Here is a 21,850-nt window from a genome sequence, read left to right on the forward strand (position 1 = left end):
ATGTGCAGTCCTGGTATTTTAGTCTGTTTTCCCACCACAAGGTTACCTTTTTCTTTGTATATGTGAGTGTAAGTGTGTGTGTGTGTGTGTGTGTGTGTGTGTGTGTGTGTGTGTGTGTGTGTGTGTGTGTGTGTTGTGTTTTCCAAGGAATGGTACATAAGACTAGTGCTTAGAATCCAGGGTCATCTGGATAGGGGACCCAAATAAAACAAAAATCTTTTCCTTGTGCTTTTAGGCGGAAAAACTTTTTAAAGCAACAATGAGTTACCTGCTTGGAGGGGGCATGCAACAGGTAAGGACGTGACGTAGGATTGCTCCCTAGCTGAAGCAGTTTTCAAAAGTCTTACTTCCTGTAAACTCCATCCAGCCCCCACGTGTGCTTTGGCCAAAGAGTTGGAATTCTTTTTCCCTAAGACTGGTATAAAATTTGCCAGTCTTTCATTCATGCAAGAGCATGGTATCTGAGGAATTCACAGTTGCCTGATTCCTCCAAAAGTCTAAAGACTATGGCTTTCAGGTCAGAGTCAGTCTAGAAGTTGATCTGAAATACCCCTTGAGGAAATTTTACTTGTTATGAATTTCCTTCATTTTTCTTTTCCCAACAGGAAGACAATGCAATAATAGAAATCTCTGTAAAGCTGGCCACTATTTATGCTGCTCAGAATAGGTAAGTATAGTCAGAATCTAGGCGTGGAGGCAGCCAAAGAGTAGGGCTGTGGGCAAAACGTTGGCCCTGGGATGTTGCTTACTTTTCATTTACCTACTAATCACCTGGGTCTCCAGAACTTAGGTGTCACACTCATAGTGCTCCGTCCCTCACCTTTGAAATCTTGAGTCTTTTCTGGGCTTGCCCCTGCTGTTTCCATTAGCCTGCTGAGCGGGACATGCGGCCCTCGTACCTTTGGCTGCACCGTGACAAGTCTAGGCAAGTTTTCTGTTCCTGCTTGAACTGGGAAGGGAAGTTGTACTTAGAACCTTAGCTTAGCTTTTCCTAGGAGAGGAGGGGGCACTGTAAAGGCTGCTGGGGATAATGTATTTTGCTGGTTTAGGGATCAGCAAACCAGGAAGTCAGGTATAAAGTTAAATGATGAGAGAGTTGCTGTGGGAATGTCTTAGTGGCTAGCTCAGCGGGCAGCTTTTAAAGCCCATAGAGATGATCTGGTAGCTAGGTTTCAGGAAGCAATACCCAGGAGTGGAGGAGAGACCTGCAGGTGGGACCAGAAAGCAGTGCTGAGTTAAAAGTGTTAGATGAACCTGAGTTGTTACAAAGAAGGAGGAGTCTGCGGGTGCGCAGGAGGGGCTTTGGGGACAATCCGGGTGTGTGCTGCAGATGAGAGAGGCCTGGTACCTTCCTTCTCTAGGTGGGGTTCAAAGAAGAAACCCTAGGATGTAAGCAGACAGCTCCTCTAGAGAGTTATATTTTGGGGTAAATTTAAGGAAAGACCTGAGTAAGCCTGGCTTTTCCTTTGCTTTATCGTTGCTGCAGAAGTTGGGTACCAGAAGTTTGGAATTGCTCTAGTCAGCAGCTCCTTCATTCTCAGCGGGACCCAGTCCGTCTCCTGGCATTTGGTTGGGCAACAGGACTAGCTACGGGTGGGGCGTGAGCTCCCAGGGCAAGAAGCAGCCCAGAGATAGTGACGGCGGAGGGTAAGGCACGCCCGTGGCCTCCTACGAGGTAGTACCCACTAGTAGTTCGCCTGCAAGTTACTCAAAAGTGTTTTTTCATTTTGATTTGTTAAGAAACGCATGAGACCAGGGCCAGGCCCTGAGGCTGAGAAAGGCTGATACAAGTTGGGAGGGGTCGTTGGTAGACATTTTGCTGTGACTCAGGATGCCTTGTGGGCAGCCTCCCCCGTTCCGTGCCCTGATCGGATAGGGTCCCTCCTGCCAAGGTTTGGTTCTTCTGAGAACAGCAGAACAGTGGGGTCATCTGGCAAAGCACGAGAGGAGAAGAGGTGAGCTTGGTAGTGCCACCTGTGGTGAGAAGCTACGAGCCAAAATGGAAGAGCAGAAACCAGGGCTGAGCTTGTGGATGGAGACGGAGTTTATGTCGTGTTTCTGTGCATCTCTGTAGAAACCAGCAGATGACCCTTGTTCTGTCCAGAGTCAGTCTCCCTGCTGCCTGGGTGTCCTCTCCAGTTGACTGAGGTCCTGAGAGTGGGGCTAAATGCCTTCTAGTGCCCTAGCTAGGAGTTCCCTTTCTGTAAAAGAAACTTGCATCAAAGACCTGCAGCTTGGGAGAAGTGTAGAGCTAACAGACCTCCAGAAACTGAGTGAGGTCAGCAGTTAGAATCCTCACTGCCGTGGCCCTCGCCTCCGTTGGTAGTGTATCACTTTGAGCAGGGGTAACCTCCTCACACGTGGAGGAGCTGACCCCTCTGAACTGTGTTAGTGGGAGGTGAGGGAACGGCTGGTCATGTCGGTTATTGAAACTCTGTCTTAAGTTAACGTTAATTAGGTGACCAAGAAAAACCCAAACTTGAGAAAGGGCAGATTGACACCTCTTAGAGACTTTAAACAAAATTCCCTCTTCCCGTCTTGCACTTGACAATGTAAACCTGAGCTGGAGAGATGAGGACAGAAGAGCACTTTGTGAAAGGTGTGCAGCTGATTGGTGCTCTTTGCTTTACAGACAGGATCTGGCTCTTGCTGGTTATGAATTCTGCATTTCAACTCTAGAGGAAAAAATTGAGAGACAAAAGGAATTATCAGAAGACACTTTGTCAGGTAGGGAAACCTGACTATTTTTTGGACAGTTGCCTTTTTTGCCACAAAGGGCTTCACTCTTCAGCTGTGGTAAAGGAAGCAGAAAGGTATTTGAATTGGGGGGAAAGTTACTCATTTTGGAAGCTGTGGCTGTTTCTAAGGTCTCAGAGGGTTTGGAATTAGATATTTTCTTTAAATGACTTGACCACTGGTGGTGGTTGTTTTTTTTAACCCCGTGGTAACATCTTCATAATATATCTGTTGATTTTTATTATATATCATCTCTGGAAAATTGGGGAGCAGAAAGGGAAGTTTCTTCTCTTGTCTCTTGGTTCAGCTACCAGTCACAATGCTAATTAAGTACCTTTGGTCCCCAATGTCCACCAGCTATGAGAAAGGAAGTGAAGCTCATGTTTTGTCTGTCTGTCCTCATCGCGGAGGGAAGAGCATGAAGAGTCATGCTGGGAACAGAATGGGGTGGGCAGGACACTGGCTCTCAGCCATTCGGGTTCCTCCCTCCCTCCCTCCCTCCCTCCCTCTCTCTCTCCCTCTCTCCCTCTCTCTCTCTCTCTCTCTCTCTCTCTCTCTCTCTCTCTCTCTCTCTCTCTCTCTCTCTCTCCCTCTCCCTCCCTCCCTCCCTCCCCCTCTCTCCCTCTCCCCCTCTCTCCCTCTCCCCCTCCCTCCCTCCCTCCCCCCCTCCCCCCTCCCTTCCTTTGTATCGTTGATTTACAATGTTGTGTTAATTTCTGCTGTACAGCAAAGTGACTCAGTTTTACACATATAGACATTCTTTTTTAATATTCTTTTCCATTATGGTTTATCCCAGGAGATTGGGTATAGTTTGCTGTGCTCTACAGTAGGACCTTGTTGTTTATCCATCTAAATGTAATAGTTTGCATCTGCTAGCCCCACACTCCCAGTCCGTCCCTCCCCCAACCCCCTCTCCTTGGCAACCAGGAGTCTGTTTCTATTTCACAGATGAGTTCATTTGTGTCAGGTTTTAGATCCCACATATAAGTGGTATCATATGATATTTGTCTTTCTCTTTCTGACTGACTTCATTTAGTATGATGATCTCTAGGTCCATTCATGTTGCTGCAAATGGCGTTATTTCATTCTTTTTTATGGGTGAGTAGTGTTCCATTGTGTATATGTACCACATCTCCTTTATCCATGCATCTGTCAATGGACATTTAGGTTGTTTCCGTGTCTTGGCTATTGTGAATAGTGCTATGAACAGAGGGGTGCGTGTGTCTTTCTGAATTAGAGTTTTGTCTGCATACATGCCCAGGAGTGGGCTTGCTGGATCATACGGCAGCTCTGTTTTTAGTTTTCTGAGGAACCTCCGTACTGTTCTCCACAATGGCTGCACCAACTTACATTCCCACCAACATTGTAGGAGGGTTCCCTTTTCCCACACCCTCTCCAGCATTTATTTGTAGACTTTTTAATGATGGCCATTCTGACTGGTGTGAGTTGGTAGGTACCTCATTGTAGTTTTGATGTGCATTTCTCATATGCATTCGGGTTTCTTAATGTGGGTTGAAGTATTGGGAATTTTCAGATTTGACATTCATTCAGTAGCCCTGATTTCACACTTCCTCTTTGCCTAGAGCTAGCATGATGCTAGAGATACAGCGGCCAACTCTGTTGTCCCTAAAGCAGTACATATGGCTGCAAGAGTTTTCTGTAGTCATGGGTCTTCCAGTTCTCCCTTGAACATAACTCAGTTTTCCTCCTTCATACTCCACTGAAGCCCCCCTTATTAAGGTCACCAGTTCTCAATCCTTATCTTACCAGCTCTACTAACTAGCAGCTCAACCCAGGTGGTCACTGTCTCCTACTGGAAACCCTTCATTCGCTTGGTTCTGGGACACCTCACTGGTCCCTTGCCCTCCCCGGGTCACCTGTAAAGGTAGTGGGCCTCAGGGCTGTCTTCGGCCCACTTCCCTTTTCTCTCTGCCCTCACACCCTAGGAGACAGCAGTTAGTCCCATACCTTTAAATACCAGTTTTACATCTTCAGCCCCGGCCTGTACGTGAGCTGCAGGCTCATGGGTTAGATGGTCTACCTGACACCCTGACCTGAATGCTTAATGGTCACCTCACACTTAACGTGTTTGAAATGGGTCTCTCTTTTTTTTTTCCTGCATTGATTTAACTTTTTTTTGTTGACATATAGTTAATGTCTAATATTATGTTACAGGTGTGCAGTATAGTGATTCACAGTTTTCAAAGGTTATACTCCATTTGTAGTTATAAGATATTTGCTATATGTTCCCCATGTTGTACAGTTGTACAGTGTGTCCTTGTGGCTTATTTTGTGCCTCTCACTCCCTACCCCTGTAGCGCCCCTCCCTGCTGAGATGGGCCACCTGGTCTCTGCCCCTCACAAGCTGGTTTCTCGCGAGGCAGCCCGTTTCGTAAATGGTACCACCGTGCACCCGGTGCTTTGGCCAAGAACCTAAGCAGCAGCTGTGATTTCTTCCTCATTCCCTACGTGTCATTCACCAGCAAGTTGTACTGAATCAGCCATCAAAATGCATCCATGTCACAGCCGTCTCAGCCTCTTGCCCTACCGCTCTGGTCCAGGCTGTCATTGCTTCTTGCCTGGACTCCTGTAGTCATCTCCCCACAGCTTGTCGTGCTTCCCTTCATTCCCTCAGAGGATTTACTGCCCCCCCACCCCCCCACCTGTTTGACACCATCCTTCCACCTTCACCACCCGGCTCTTTTCTCGCTGTCGTACGTTCCCAGCTCAGTGCCGCCTCGGGGCCCCGTGCCTGCTCTTGTCTCCATGGCCAGTGGCCTTCACCCAGGCCTCTGCTCAGGAGGCCAGCCTGCCAGCCAGTCTTCCCACCTGGGCGCATTCTGAACCTCTCTCCTCCTCTGCTTTGTCACCCTGGGAAGTCGGTGTGTGTGTGTTGTGTGCTTGAGCTACTGAAGTTCATTTTTGTTCAAGCGTTTTTAGTGTCTGTCTTCCCTGTCAAAGAGGGAAAGAGCCTTCATCTGTTTTGTTCACTGCTAAATCCCTAGGACCTAGCGTAGTGCCTGCTACATAATAGAGGCTCAGTAATAATTGCTGAGCGAAAGGGCAAAAGGCCCAGCAAACACTGACAAATGTCAGTGCAGTATGGAAGTGCTTTGAAGAAATTCACAAAAGAGGTAAAAACAAGTTCTAGCTGTCAAATAAGTCACTTTTGAACTATCCACATCCTTGCTATGTTTCATTTATACATTGACTGTAGACAGTTGCTTCAGAGTATAAAGCAGTCTTTTCTGACTCCAAAAGCAATACAAGGGTGCTGAAGAAAATTTCAGACAGCATTAAGAAGAAAATAAAGATCACTCATAATTGTATTAAGAACTCCTGTTTAGGGCTTCCCTGGTGGCGCAGTGGTTGAGAGTCCGCCTGCCGATGCAGGGGACTCGGGTTCGTGCCCCGGTCCGTGAAGATCCCACATGCCGCGGAGCGGCTGGGCCCGTGAGCTATGGCCGCTGAGCCTGTGCATCCGGAACCTGTGCTCCGCAACGGGAGAGGCCACAGCAGTGAGAGGCCCGCGTACCGCAAAAAAAAAAAAAAAAAGAATTCCTGTTTATTTTTTGGTGTATGTCTTTCTAGGCTTGTTTTCCTCTAGCTATTTACATTTTAATAAGCAAATGAGGAGTCACACTTACATGACTTCTTTGTAACCTGATTTTTTTTAAATTGGCTCTCTTTTTTTTTTAATAAATTTATTTATTTATTTTTGGCTGCATTGGGTCTTCGTTGCTGCACGTGGGCTTTCTCTAGTTGCGGTGAGCGGGGGCTACTCTTCGTTGTGGTGCGCAGGCTTCTCATTGCGGTGGCTTCTCTTGTTGCAGAGCACGGGCTCTAGGCACACAGGCTTCAGTAGCTGTGGCTCGCGGGCTCTAGAGCGCAGACTCAGTAGTTGTGGTGCACGGGCTTAGTTGCTCTGCGGCATGTGGGATCTTCCTGGACCAGGGCTCGAACCTGTGTCCCCTACATTGGCAGGCGGGTTCTTAACCACTGCGCCACTGGGGAAGTCCCTGGTAACTGCTTTCTTAAAGATAATAATCTATCATCATTATGTGCTTATGTTAATTAATATATACTTGGGTCTCTTTTAAGGTTTTCCATTCTGGTTTATTCATCTGATGGCTCATAATAGTATATGTTGTCTGAATTAGGTGATATCATTTGAGTTACATGGTGATACTGGTCTCACACATACTTTTGCAAAAATTTTTCCCATTTGGTTTTCACTCAATTTCCATATGAATTTTAGATATTTTTCATGTGAATTTTAGCTCTTTTTGTTCGCTCCCCAAAGTGCTTTGAGAATGAATCGTTAAATTTGTGTTATGTTTATAAATTAGTTTGGGGAGGTTGCCTTCTGAATAAGTTAGCATTTGACTACAAATAGCAAAAAATTTCAACTAAATTAAGTGTAGCCGTGAGGACACTGTTCTGTCATGTGACTGGCGGTTTAGTGAAAGGGGGCGGGGCTTTATGGCTCACGGAGGTCCTGAGGGTTGTGGTCTCCCCATCCATCCTCACTGACACTCTCAGTGTGCTGGCTTTCACTTCACACTTTCCTTGTGGTTGAAAAGTGACCGTCAGATCCCAGGAATCTCATCCAGAAGTGACAGTGTCCACTTCTTGCGTGTTTCTCTTAGAATCAAGGTAATTTTTCCTGGAAGTCCCCGCCTAGATTTATGCTTGCTCCCTGCGGGCCAGATCGGGTTACGTGGCATTTCTAACCCAGTCCTTGGCAAGAGAAGTGGCATTAGCATGATTGGCTAAAACTGATCAGGATCCATTCCTGACAGAGGTTCGGAATCCCGTCTGCTTGAATCATGTGAGGAAAGTGGCTGAGACCAACGGCAGCTCTGCTCTCATCACGCCGCCGTCTTCCCATTCAGGGACGTGGTCTGCTTCTCCTTACAGATCTTTTCAGGTAGATCTGACAGCTGTTCTGTTACATTTGATTCTAAATGGGCACCTTACTAAACTATTTGCTTTTGAGTTGATATTCACACTATTTCCAGATATATAATTAGAGATTTGGGAGGTCATGATAATTGTCTTTTTTCAGATAGTTGTACTTCTGTGTCCCTACTCCCTCCCCTTACTAAATGTAGTTCATTGGCCATAACCTCAGAACATTAAGTAACAGCAGTGCTGGACAACTTTGTCTTGTATCTGATTTGGTGCAAAACCGTGTGAGCAGATGTATTATTACGTGTGGAGCATGTCAGGCTTGCCGGTAACTGGTTAATTGCTCGGTGTGCTGCTGGGTAATAGTTGATGCTGACGTTTTATTTAGACTTCCACATTTATTTTGTTTTGTGAGATCCATAGTGTATTTCTTGAGCTTCTCATCACAGGATTGTATTAATGTGATAAAATGAACTGGCATGCTTTCTGTGTTTTCTGGAATAGGTGTGGGGTATTACATGGAGTGATCTAGTCCTTGGAAGTTGTAGGATCTACGAAACCACATGGCTCAGATCTCCTTTAGAGTTGATTCTCTGGCAGCTTTTGTTCTTCTTTCTTCGGTTACTTATACATTTAAGTTTCTTCCATTTTCTTGAGTTGATTTCAGTACCTAGGACAGTGCCAAGACCACAGCTTAAATAAATACCTGTTGAATAAGTGAATGCGTGGGTGAAAGAATTTTGGAGACCTGTATTTTCCTGGAAGAAACTTACTTAGGAATTATATTTGTAAAGCATAACTTAATGATATTCTGTTATGTATTCAGGATCATATTCCTTTCCCAGTTTTTAATTTTGTGGATTTATTTCCTTTTTCAAAGAGAGTTTTCCCACTGATTCCTTCCTCCTCTCCTTGAGATGAGAGTTTCATTCATTTTCATAGTTTAAGTAAAACACTTCTGGAGAGTTGAAGTATTTCTGGTGGCATATTTGGTTTCAGGAGTGCCTGAAGTCTGGCGCCTGGTTGGAATTCTGGCTTTTCACTTAGAACAGCAGTGGGACTAGACAAGTTACTTATGCCCTCCTCAGTTTCCTCATCCGTACAATAAAAGAACAGAATGTGCCTTACAGCGTTGTTATGGGGATTCCATGCTCTAGGATTGAGACGGGGGCTCAGTGAGGGCTTGGAAGGAGTCTGCTGGACTGTGGTGCATCTGCTAACCTAGTTTCTTAAATGGTTTAGCGCCTCTGTGTTTACCACTCTTAATTATGAAGGGACTCCCTGACTCTTTTATTCATAGTTTCTCCTGTTTTTTTGTCGATTTTGTTGACCTTGTCAAAGAGCCACCTTTTGGTTTCATTTTCTCTAATTTTTTTGTTGTTTTCTACCTCCCTTATTTCCACTCTGATCTTTTGTATCTCTCCTGCTTGCTGTGGGGTTTATTTGCTCTTTGGGTTTATTTGCTCTTTTTCTAGTTTCTTAGGTAGAAGATTAGGTTGTTGATTCAAGATGTTTCCTAGTGTAGGCATTTACAAGCTATACATTTCCCTCTACTGTGTTAGCTGCATCCCATAAATTTTGGTATGTTGTGTTTTTATTTTCATGTATCTCAAAATATTTTAAAATTTTTCTTGTGATTTCTTCTCTGATCTTTTGGATATTTTGGAGTGTGTTGATTAATTTCCATATATTTGTGAATTTCCAAAATTTCCTTCTGTTGTTGATTTTTAAGTTCATTCCATTATGGTCAAAGAACATGCTTTGTATGATTTCAGTCCTTTTACATTTTACTGAGACTTGTTTCATGGCCTGGTCCGTGGCTTATTCCGGGGATTGCTGCGTATGCATTTGAGAAGAGTATGTCCCTTAGCCGCTGGGAGACGTGCTCTGTAGACATCTGTCAGGTCTAGTTGGTTTACAGTGCCGTTCAGGTCTTCTGTTTCTGTCTAGTTCTAGACAGAACTTATGTTTTTGTGAGTTTTTTCTTTATACATATTTCTATGCTGTTTAGAGCCCCAGATATATATATCTTCATTGTGAATTATTCTTTCATCAGCAAAGTGATTCTTTTTTTCCTACTTAAGGTATTTGTCACAAACTTTAGTTTTACATTGTTGACTGTATCTTACTCTTAAACTTTCTGAGTAATTTTGTTTTCAGTATGTGTTTTGTAGAAGGCTGTGTTTGGATTTTTTTAACCTAATCTGAGTATTGTTGTCTTGTGGTAGAGAATCTTAAAACCTATTTAGAGTTAGAATTGAAAGTGATATTTGGTCTAATTTTTTACATTAAAAGCTTTCCATTTTTGTTATTTCTTATATTTTCAAGTCCCTCTTTTTTTAAAAAAATAAATTTATTTATTTATTTTTGGCCGCGTTGGGTCTTCGTTGCTGTGCACGGGCTTTCTGTAGTTGCGGCAAGTGGGGGCTACTCTTTGTTGCGGTGCGCAGGCTTCTCATTGCAGTGGCTTCTCTTGTCGCAGAGCATGGGCTCTAGGCGCATGGGCTTCAGTAGTTGCAGCACACGGGCTCAGTAGTTATGGCACACAGGCTCTAGAGCACAGGCTCAGTAGTTGTGGTGCACGGGCTTAGTTGCTCCACAGCATGTGGGATCTTCCTGGACCAGGGCTCGAGCCCATGTCCTCTGCATTGGCAGGAGGATTCTTAACCACTGCACCACCAGGGAAGTCCCTTCAAGTCCCTCTTATAGGGACGATTTTCTCACTAAACCTCCATTTATATTTTGAAAGGAAGGTACATCTATGGTCTCCAATTCTATTAAAGGGTAACCTAAAAATTTCTAAAAGACGTATTTGACTCAGAAAAAAAATTCTGTTTTCAGTTTCTTCTGTAAGATGAGGTGACTACAATTTAACATTCTCCTACCTCTCCCCACTTGTTTTTTTTCTGTAATCTGGAATTTTAGATCTAGTGGGACTTTTTTTTTTTTTTGCGGTACGCAGGCCTCTCACTGCTGCAGCCTCTCCGTTGCGGAGCACAGGCTCTGGACGCGCAGGCTCAGTGGCCATGGCCCACGGGCCCAGCTGCTCCGCGGTATGTGGGATCCTCCCAGACCGGGGCACGAACCCGTGTCCCCCACATCGGCAGGCGGACTCTCAACCACTGCGCCACCAGGGAAGCCCCTCTAGTGGGACTTTTTGCACAGAATTCTGAGGCCAACTTATTTGCCTTCTCTTTTGTATATATATAAATTTATTTATTTTTGGCTGTGTTGAGTCTTCGTTGCTGCACACAGGCTTTCTCTATTTGCCGCGAGCGGGGGCTATTCTTCGTTGTGGTGCACGGGCTTCCCATTGTCATGGTTTCTCTTGTTGCAGAGCAGAGGCTCTAGGTGTGTGGGATTCAGTAGCAGTGGTATGCGGGCTCAGCTGTGGCTCGCAGGCTCAGTAGTTGTGGCACGTGGGCTCAGTAGTTGTGGCTTGCGGGCTCTAGAGCGCAGGCTCAGTAGTTGTGGTGCACGGGCTTAGTTGCTCTGCGGCATGTGGGATCTTCCCGGACCAGGGCTCAAACCCCTGTCCCCTGCACTGGCAGGTGGATTCTTAACCACTGCACCACCAGGGAAGCCCTGCCTTCTTTTGTAAATAACCTGTTTTCTCCTGCCTGGTTACTTTGTAGGTGTCAGAAGCTCTTTAGCATAAGGTTAGGGGGTTGGTCTCTATGAATTTGCTTGGTCTGTGGTGACCCTTCATTTTAAGATCCAGTTCTCTTGAGCTTCAGTAGTACACCTTTGATTATTGCTACAGTTCTGCCTTGCTGTGTTTTTTTATTCAGGAGTGTCGTTTACCTGTATGTTGGACTCTTTCTTCTCTGTTCTGTAGTATAAATTTATTCTCTCCTCTCAGGTTCTTGTCTGTATTTTGGGAATTTTTCCAGTGTGTATTCCATATTACTGACTTATTCAGAAAAGTCAGTTCTGTCCTTTTCTTCTTGTGCGTTTTTTTTGTTTTGTTTTGTTTAAGATTTCAAGCAAAAATAAAGAGTGGAGACTTTAACAAACACCTGTACACTTTCCCCGTAGCTTTGTCAAGTCTAAGTATTTTACCATATGTGCTTCAGGTGATGATTGGGGCGGGGGCGGGGGAGTGTAAACCCCTGTGTACTCCTGCTTGATGTAAGTAGCAGGTAAACCATCTATTTACTTGATTTTGGTCTTTATCATTCTTATGCCTGTTTATTACACTTGTATACATCAATAAACAATATGTTTATTGTTTTTAAACTTTTTTTTTTTTGCGGTACGCAGGCCTCTCACTGTTGTGGCCTCTCCCGTTGCGGAGCACAGGCTCCGGATGCGCAGGCTCAGCGGCCATGGCTCACGGGCCCAGCCACTCCGCGGCATGTGGGATCTTCCCGGACCGGGGCACGAACCTGTGTCCCCTGCATCGGCAGGCGGACTCTCAACCACTGCGCCACCAGGGAGGGAAGCCCTGTTTTTAAACTTTTTATGGACTAATATGTTTTTAAACTTTTTATGAATGGCATCATACTGTGCAATTGTTTCTGCAGTTTATTTTTCACTTATCATATTGCAGAGATTTATCCACATTGATACTTAAAGCATCAGGGTTTTTTAACATAAAGGCCCTGTTCGCTTGCCACGCTGTCTGTCTGTCCAGAAGGGATGACTTTACTTAGTCCCTGGGGTGGGGGTGCGGGGTGAGGTTGTGCTTTTTTTCCATCCTGGAAAGGAGGGATACAGCTAGAGGTGGCCCTGACACCCCATTGTGGGCATGTACTCACTTCTGTTGATGGACATGTAGGTTCTACCTGTGTTGCTGTAGAAAATAATGCTTGGACCTGTGTCTCTGTGCACACATGCATGATGTTCCCTAGGGGTACACCTAGGAGTGGAATTGCTGGGGTGCAAATACTAGACATGACCAAATCGCTTATCAGTGCTTTTACTGGTGTACATTTTCAGTGGCAGTGTGTTAGCATTCTTGTTGCTCTATATCTTTGTTATTATTGGACTTAAATTTTTGGATGATCTGGTGGATCTGATGGAGTGTCATTGTGGCTTCAGTGCATGTTTCTCTGATTACTAGTGAGATACAGAACATCTTTTCATGTATTTATTGGCCATTCAGATTTCCTGTTCTGATAACTGTCTCTTTATCCCCTTTGCTTATTTTTTGGAAGGGTTGTCTTTTTCTGAATGATTTGTAAAGAGTTCTCAGCTTAATGTCTTTGAGCATCTTTTTTTGAGCGTCTATTTTGTTGGTTACATTATATCTTTGTGACCTTGTCTTTGCACTCTAGGGCATTTGACAGAGATTGATTAATTCTACTGAATGTAATAGAATCTTTTGATATTTTCCTTTATAGTTTGTGTTTTCTGAGTCTTGTTTAATAAAATCCTTCACTCTTCTAAGGTCAGAAAGATAGTGTCTTCTAAATATTTGGCTTTTTTACATTTAGTCTTCAATTACGTGGAATTTATTTGTAACATGGTGTGAGGTAATGATATGATTCTTTCCTCCCTCAAGCACGGATTTTAGCTCAGGACTGTTTTATTAGTGCATCCGATTCTCACTGGTTTGTAATGACATCTCTGTACTGAACTTTCATAGATATATGCAGTGTTGTGTTGTTACTTCTGTAATTAAAACTTTTAGTTTTATTGTATCTTCCATATTTAGTTCAGTACCTTCATGTTTCTAGTCATTTCTTTTTATATATGTTCATTCATTCAACCAGGCAGTCAAGAAAGAACTGATTGAATGCCTGTGACATGCCAGGCGTATTACTAGGCACTGAGGTACAGCTGTAAATAAAGCCTGAAAGACACCTCCTCAATTTCTAGTGAAGGAAAAACACACAATAAAGACGATCCACTAACTTAATAACATATCCAAAGATGATAAAGGGCTACACAGATAAGTTTATGAGGAAATATGTATTTAGGGGAGATGTGGGGCAGTACAGTATTTTATAGAGGGGTCGGGAAAGGCCCGACTGGTAAGAAGCCTGGAGGATGGGAGGGAGTAAGCCAAGTGGTCATCGCTGAGGGAGGCAAGTTACAGGCAGAGGAGGGGCCAGTGCAAGGCCCCGAGGTGGAGCATACCTGACGTCTGAGTCAGCATTTGGCCCTACTTAGTTTATAGTCTGGGATCACTCAGTTATCTTGAGGGGAAGACCTCCTTTTTATTGTCTGCTCATTTCCATTTCTGATGCATCTTCATGCTTACATACTTGGGGTTACAAATTCATCTTCAGCGGGGTTCGAGAAATGAGTCTCCAGGCTGGTTTTGTTTGTTTCTTCCGGGCACTCGGGTCCGAGCCTAAATGGATGATATAGATTTAGACATCACACTGCGTGTGCACAGGCCTGTGATACAGCTTTCCGTGCAGTCATTGTTCCCTTCTAGATCCCAGCTTGGCCATTCAGCGTTCTCTTGCAGCCTCTGGGGAACATCCTGGTTTTTGCAGGGGCTTCACATCTAGTTCTCTGTTCTGCACAAGGTGAAGAATCCAATTCTGGATTCAGAGACACTCAGGCCACCCACAGAACCAACCAGAACTGGGCTTCTCCTGCATCAACACACATGCTTTCCACTTTGGGTTTTAGCTTATTTCTAATTTCTGGCCCTTGGGATTTCCTTCTCTCGGGAACTCAGCTAGCTGTGCATGTAAAAGGATATTCGTTATAATCTATCTAATATTTGAACCAGAAGGGTTTTCAGATTATCAGTCATGTTACTGGAACCAAAAACTCCTTCCACTGGTGCCATTAGTGGTCTCAGGAAGTGCCGATGGGGTAATCGGTTAGGTAATGAGAGATTCAGCTTAGCAGAAATTCTAGGATGTTCCTCGAACATGGGTGGCAAATACCTTTAGGTTCAGAGACCCTGTAGACTTTCCTAGATTATTATTGGTGGTGGGTGGGGGAACTAGATGCCTGTGCTCACGTTTTCTTAAATTCGAGATGCTCTTTTTCTTACTGATGGGGAGGCCCTATTCCTGTTTTTCTGAGTGCATATAATTGTTCCAGTAATTTACCAAGCTCCTTTTAGTCTGCCTTTATGCAAGCCTACTTTGATACACTGATGCGTTAAGTAGATTGAGCCATTCTTGGTATTCCTGGAGCAAAAACTGCTTGGTGCATTTATCCTTTGTGCATTTGAGAATTCAGTTTGCTTATATTTTGAGCACAGATTTCTGTGATGAATCTTGTTTGTTTCATAGACTGATTTTAGGTAGCTCATCTTTTTCTCCTAGGAATAATTTGTGGAAAAGAACTATTTACAGCTAAAGTTTGAAGAAATAAGTATGCTTCCCTCCCCTTCAGATTCCAGTAATCCTTTGGGGGAAGCTCTGTATAAACGATCCCAATTTATTTCTCAGCTGTTACTAGGTTATCTGATTTGTTCTTGTCTAATTTCTAACAGTGTTTATATTAATATTTCAAAGAACCATGTTTTAATTGTTATTAGTTAGAAGAGAAACTCTTTTTGGTACTTTACTAAAGGTATGAACTTTTAACTTGGCAGTGTGCTAAAGGTTTTATTATGGAGTCTTTTTATTTCTCCCTTGGTCCTATTTTTAGAGAAGTATATTGTTTAAAATTTTTCTTCATATTTTTGTTAGTACGATTTGAGTGTGCTACGAATTTAAAATGTATTTTCTTCTTAACAGTGACAAAATATTACAGCTAAAATTTTACCTCATCAGTTATTCTTTCTAAGCAGCTTTACTATCTTTTCTGCCATTCTAGTTTAATTTCCATTACAGATATCAGGGGTAATTTTCTACTAGAATTGTCACTTTATTCTTTTACTTTTGAGTTACAGTGTTGAACATATTTTCTAATTGTAAAATGTAAAAAGAGCATGCTTTTGTTAATGTAGAAATATCTAAAGAGAATTATTAACACACATTCCAGAAATATGATTCAGTAGTCACGTTTGAAACATAGTTTCCAGAATTGGAATAATTAATTTATACATTGTTTTTTGGTAAATATTTTTTTTTAAATGTTCTCCAAGAACATGGATTTTAGTGCATCTGTATATTCTCAGTCTGTTACAAATTGCTTATCTCCTTGGACCTTTGTTATTTTGTTAGTAAGTGAAGAGAGCACAGTGGTTTGTCTGTCTTTATCTGGACCTTTGTCCATTACATTATCTCCCAATAGTGTGGATCTTAAACTGCTGCTGATTTTATAAGCTTTTGCTTAGCATTCTAAAAAGAGTGCTCATAGTGAGATATATTTTTTCGTTTCAACATTTCCTTTTAATGGAGAAATATGGTATCTTTACATGTGGCATTTGTTTGGTGCCATGTTACGTTTTGCTTTTTTATATTGGTTATATTTATCCATAAACTTATATATACTTTCTACATTTATAAAAATAATTTTCATCTATATTTTTTGAAAATAAATTTGTAAGGTGGTCTATTTAAAACTACTAATTTGATTTTAAGAAAATGATTATCATTACCTTTTGTATATAACTAGGCCAAAGTAATAACTTTGGATTTCTACCTGAAGAAAAACATTTTTTTTCACTTTTACCTTCAGATATTATTTCAGTAGGTATTTTTATTTGCGTTGTTTTATGTAAACTGTCTCTTCAGTAATTGGTCATACTGTTACTTGGTAACATAGTCTTTACATTCTCTATCCCATTTGTAAGTTTTCTGAAACTTTGATGATATGGAAGGAAAGGTATTTGGTGTGAATACCTTTGCTGGTAAACCCGTCTGAACCCTTTCATTTGGGTGTCTAATAATTGTGTTACAGCAGATTATCTGAGGGAACCTCTTTTTCAAGTCCTTTGTGTAAACATTTACTTGCAGCTGAGCTGTTTGCAAAATTTCCTTTGATCTAGTTCATCACCATTTCCACATTTTTTGGTGTCATCTCTCCTGAGTCTTTACTTGTGCAGGTTGCTTTTAGTTACTGGTCCCTAGGTCTGTTCTCTGGTTCTTCTCACCCGGCATTAGGTGTTTGAAGTTTGTTCTTTTTCCGACGTTGTGTGGTCAGTTCTTGCGTGTGCTGGGAGGTGCCGTATCTGTAGCCTTTTACTGTTCTTCAGAAACTGGATTAGCTGTTCTTTAGATTCGGCTTGTGACTTCCCATTGCAGGATTCTGAGTGTTCTCTGGTTCCTTTCTGCAGTGCTGTTTTCATACCTGAAAACTTTTTCATTGGCCCTAGACATTTTCTGTTGTTAACTTATTCTTCTTTGAGTTTATCTTCACCTGGTTCTGCTAAATATTAGATTAAAATTTGAAACTAAGTGTGGACTCAGACATCATTTAATTGGGTATTGCAGTATTGTGTTCTATAAGAAATACGTATTTGGTCATTCAGATGATGAAAAATATTTGGTCTTTATTCATAGTTTCCCAAATCCTTGGAATTTCCTAAGTGTTGGGAGTGATTTTAGTGTCTTTTGTTATGTTAATGAGGTGACTTGGGCGGCACCTAAGGACGGGCTGGTTGCAGGTGGAGCCAACCTTGGGATTAGAGGGTTGGAACCTTCAGCCTTAGCCCTGACCTCCAGGGAGGGGAGAGGGATTGGAAGGTGAATCAGTGGCCAGTGATGGAATCAGTTGTGCCTCTGTAATGAAGCCGCCATCAGCATCCCAAAGGATGGGATTTGGGCCGGTGCTGGGGCAGTGGCGCCTGGCCCCTTCCCACACACCTTGCCCTGTGCCTCTTCCATCTGGCTGTTCCCGAGTTACAGCCGTTTATAAACCGGTGATCTAGTAATCTGTGAGCCACTCTAGCTAACAAATTGAACCCGAGGGAGGGAGTCCTGGGGAACCTGTGATTTACAGCCAGTTGTTCACAAGCACAGGTGACGACCCGGACTTGCGTCTGAAGTGGACTCTGGGTGGATGGTGTCAGAATTTAGTTGGATTCTTAGATACCCTGCTGGTGACCAACTGCTTGTTGGTGTGGAGACGCCCCACCCCTTCCCCAACACACACAGGTGGGTCCAGGAGCCAGTTTAGATGTTAATCCACCTGAATTGTCACCTTTGTGTAACAAAGTACAAGGTTAGGAGTACTTGTTTAGTGATGTGAAGCAATCAGTGCGAGTCTTGATAATAAGAAAAATGATCAGGGCAGGTTGGCCACGTCTCTGCCTCGTTTTCTGTACTGTACTGGTTACATCCCAGCACTGCTCTTGTTTCCTTCCTAGTGGAAGAGAAAGCCAACACCCACCTCCTCTTGGGCATGTGCCTAGACACCTATGCCCGCTACCTTCTGTTCTCCAAGCAGCCATCACAGGCACAAAGGATGTATGAAAAAGCTTTGCAGATTGCTGAAGAAATACTAGGAGAAAGACACCCACAGGTAAGGGAGAAAAACAGGACTGTAAGACAAAACTTTCAGAATCCAGAAATACGAAATGGGGACAGGTAGTCAGCAGGTGGCCGAGGTACATCCCCCTCCTCGTGCCCGACCACCCCTCCCCTGCGCCCAACTGCTTGTTTCTAGAAGGATTTGAGGCTGCTGATGAGTTTACTGGGTCTGCCCAGCAGGGCTTACGTGAGGATTGGTTTGCACAGCACGGTATTTTAGGTACTGAATCCTATGAAAATCTTATGAGGAACAGGTTAACACACGCAGATCCTCTCCTGAGCCCCACCCATAAAATGCCAGGGGAACGTAGGGGGAAAAGGACGGTGGGACCGCATTAAACAAAATTTAAAACCACTGACATAGAATTTAAGCACAGCATGCAGAGCCTTCTGTTAGAACGGTAAACACATTGAATTGAAATCATCTGTTTTGTCTTAAGAGGTAAGAAATGGATCACTTTGTGAATGCTTGGTAACCCCCAGCCTAGGACATGAAAGTTCTAACTGGACTAAACATGTCCCAAGGCTGCGAGCGGATGAGCAGGGCGAGTTACTGGGCTCCGAATTACCTTCAGGAACGGGGGTTTAGAGCACCCCCTTCACGGGATATCGCTGAGAAATAAGACCACGACAGATACGGAATTCGAATCACGAGGTACTGGAACCGGGCCTGAAGTGCAGGAGGAGGTGAGGCCCGCCGCCCTTAGCGCCACAGCGTTTTGTAGACTCGGTGGGAACTTTCCCAGGAGCAGTGGTGGGTCTCCTCTTCCTGAACATGGGAGCGACATCGTAGTACAGTTCGGCTCCGAGGCCAGCTCTCAAGGGTGCTGAACCTTGAATAGAAGGGGATCAGATCCTGTCACTTCTTTTTGCTGTTATTTTTCATTTGCTGCTTCTCCTTTGATAATTAGTTAGCTTCATAAGTAATATTCAGCCTGTTACCTAGTGTCTAGACTTGTATCATTTTCCAGAGGGTCAGACCGATGCTGTGCAGTGTGAATGATCAATGCACCTGACTTGCTGACGCCCTGACCTTTGCTGGACTGCCAGGCAAGGCGACCCCTTCAGTGTATCCACAGTTCGTCAGACTCCACGTTGGCTCTTGAGCTGTGGAGGTGTTTGCAAGCAGCAGCTGCCTGTGTTTCCTCCCGTGTGTAGACCATCGTGCTGCTGAGTGACCTGGCCACCACCCTGGATGCGCAGGGCCGCTCCGACGAGGCCTGTGTTCACGCACAGAGGGCGTCAGACCTGGCGAGACAGGTGGAGCACCCTGAGCTCCACGTGCTGCTCAGTAATCTGGCTGCGGTCCTGATGCACAGAGGTGCGGAGTGCGGGGCTGGGCTGGCCGGCCTCGGGAGGGGTGGGTGTCAGTGGATCAGAAGCCTGTGCGTGGCGCTGAGGGGGGCAGTGAGGACAGGATGCTCCTGAACCGACGGGCCAGTGGGGAGAGACGCAGGGGAGGCGCCGTCGGGCCCAGCTCACGTCCCGCCTGTAGTCCTGCCCTATCAGGCACATCGCGGTGGAAACGTTTGCAGTGGGACCTTATTTCTGTAGTGCTTTACAGGTTTCTAAACGTTGTCTCTCACGGAGCTCGTGTGACAGGGCACGGCCCCTTGATGGGCGTACTCTGCCATTCTGCTCAGAAACCTGCAACGGCAGGTCTCTCACCCGAACCACCGTGGGCGAAGGCCTTGGCCACTGGAGTGTGCCAGGAAGGGCTCCATGAGGTCCCGGGTGTCACGGGGTGAAACAAGGCCCCATGCCATGAACTAGACTTGTCCCATCACTTGTGTTTTCTCTTCAAAATCTCTTTCAGAATCATGGTGAAACATACATTTTCTTTATTCTTCCTTCTTTCCGGGTTATTTTAGAACGATATGCACAAGCAGAAGAGATCTACCAGGAAGCACTGAAGCGAGCAAAGCTGAAAAGAGATGAGGTTTCTGTGCAGCGCATCAGGGAAGAGCTGGCTGGGCTGTCAAGAAAAAGGAGACCTTTGTCGTAGCCTTGCCGAGCTCTGGACCCCTTTCTGTTGTAGCGAATTTATGGTAACACCTCTCATTCCAGTCCCAGTGGCACCCTGATCAATGGCTTAAATCCTCTGTCCTTGATAGTCAAGTCCCCTCACCTTAGCCTTGCTGGAGGACAAGCTGTACACAGCGTGCACTGCCACGTTTGCTTTGCGAAGAAAGCTCCCCCGCCTCACCTGATTTTGCTTCTGCGACTGGTATCGGTTAATGCTTTCCGTTGCAGCAGACGGCTGGTTAGGTGCTGTCCATGCTGGCCCGAGAATAACTCTAGATTAAGAGGGGCCAGTTTCCCTCTGGGGTGGGGTCTGGCATTTCAGCCAGGCGTCTCTCCCATAGATTTTTGTCCACTGATTTGCTGCCTTCTCTTATCAACACCTGGCAGACCAGAGCTACCGGTCTCATGGCAAAGGGGGATGACGGTGAGTTATTTTCTCTTATAATTTATCTCGTGAAGCCCAGTGTGGAATTTAATGCGTAAAAAAGTAGTATCTTGGCTTGCCAGCAGCATGAAGTTTTAAAGTGGGAATTAGGCACTTGAAAGTATAGTGCCCATTTGATTATAAATAAAAGCGAACTGTATGTTTTTGTATGTATCATGTGGTTATATACAACTGTGAAAAAAGGAGGGCAAGGAATGACGACCCCCTGCGTCCCTGCTCTCTGAGCATTCACTCCTCTGCACCCGGTCATGGGTGTCCCCAAACCCTCTGACTCTGAGTGGGGCCCTGTAGGTGTAGTGTTGAAAGCTTCCCAGTTGTTCTGACGTGTCCCACTGGTGCTGTAGAGGAACCAGTGCCCTGGACCCGAGCTCAGCCTTTTGGAGTTTGGGTCTCAGTATCCTCGTGTGTAGTCAGAGTCTCTCTCAGCCCTGGGAGCATGCATTTTGGTGGATGACCTTACCTGGATAGGCCGCTGTGTTGAGAGCTTTATCACGCTGCCTCAGCATATGTAAAGTACACAACACAGCGGGCACTGATGGTGTTTTCACCCCAGCAGTTTTGCGGTTCTTCTAAGTACCACGAAGGAACCCTGTTGTTGCTGGTACGCTGGTGGCGGTGGCAGCGGGCAGCGGGGGGAGGGAAATAAACTGACAGTTGGGTTCCTGTGTACATACTGGGAGAATCCTTTCATAATAAACTAGACACTCTGCAATAATAGTGTATGTATTCCATAATCTTTGAGTTTCTCATAAAAAAATAATTTACTAAAGAGTTCATAAAAGTAAAAATACAGGGATTAGACTAAAACTATCACCTTAACATTGCGGATGTATCCATCTTCCCACTTTCCGACCCAGTTAATTCCTTTAATCACTCAAGTCTGACTCTGGAGAGAGAAACTTTAACTCACATTGAGTTTCAGTGCAACCAGTCTTCATTTATTAGTTGACTTTAAAAAACTGTCGACTACTCACCTTCTGCATTGAGAACGTTTTTACCTTCTCACAGTTGCGGGAGTTACTGAAAGGGAGGTTTTTCGCTCTAGGTTTTACTGAGAATTTCTGACCCTCCTCGTTGATGCGGCTCCCGGTCCCGGAACACCTGCGGGAGTTTTCAGAAAGCTCTGCACGCAGCGCAGTCACTACAGTTCACTGTACTGAGGCAGCGAAACGAGGAGGACTGGCCTGCCACTGACCGGGCTGAATCCAAAGGTGAACTGTTCACAGTAGCATAAAAACTTGAACTATCTCACTGGAGCTTTCAGGGCATGGATATTTTAAGATAGAATCACCCAGCACACCCACATTCAAGCACTACGAATCTTCTCATCATGAACACGCGGTGGACACTGGCTGTCTGTCACAGTTCTGTGAACTGTAACTTCGTTCTGGGCGCTAAA

General features: G+C 44.5%; 1 protein-coding gene across 6 annotated transcripts in view; it reads left to right on the forward strand.

The window, feature by feature from the left end:
• The window catches only part of TTC19 (tetratricopeptide repeat domain 19), a 26,861-nt gene extending 5,232 nt beyond the window's left edge, over nt 1-21,629 (forward strand). For 3 of the 6 annotated variants that reach the window (XM_079904403.1, XM_079904402.1, XM_079904404.1), the window contains 6 exons: nt 236-292; nt 606-667; nt 2,633-2,727; nt 17,819-17,973; nt 19,140-19,302; nt 19,853-20,600. In XM_079904403.1, coding sequence (XP_079760529.1) covers nt 236-292; nt 606-667; nt 2,633-2,727; nt 17,819-17,973; nt 19,140-19,302; nt 19,853-19,986 — 666 coding nt within the window. In that variant the 3' untranslated portion in view covers nt 19,987-20,600. Of the gene's footprint in view, nt 1-235; nt 293-605; nt 668-2,632; nt 2,728-17,818; nt 17,974-19,139; nt 19,303-19,852; nt 20,601-21,007; nt 21,077-21,496 lie in introns of those variants that run through there. The other 3 variants (XR_013825020.1, XR_013825019.1, XR_013825021.1) reach the window with 3 other exon arrangements.
• The last annotated feature ends 221 nt before the right edge of the window (nt 21,630-21,850 follow it).

The sequence above is a fragment of the Stenella coeruleoalba genome (assembly GCF_951394435.1).
Source record: "Stenella coeruleoalba genome assembly, chromosome: 19".
Classification (NCBI taxonomy): domain Eukaryota; kingdom Metazoa; phylum Chordata; class Mammalia; order Artiodactyla; family Delphinidae; genus Stenella; species Stenella coeruleoalba.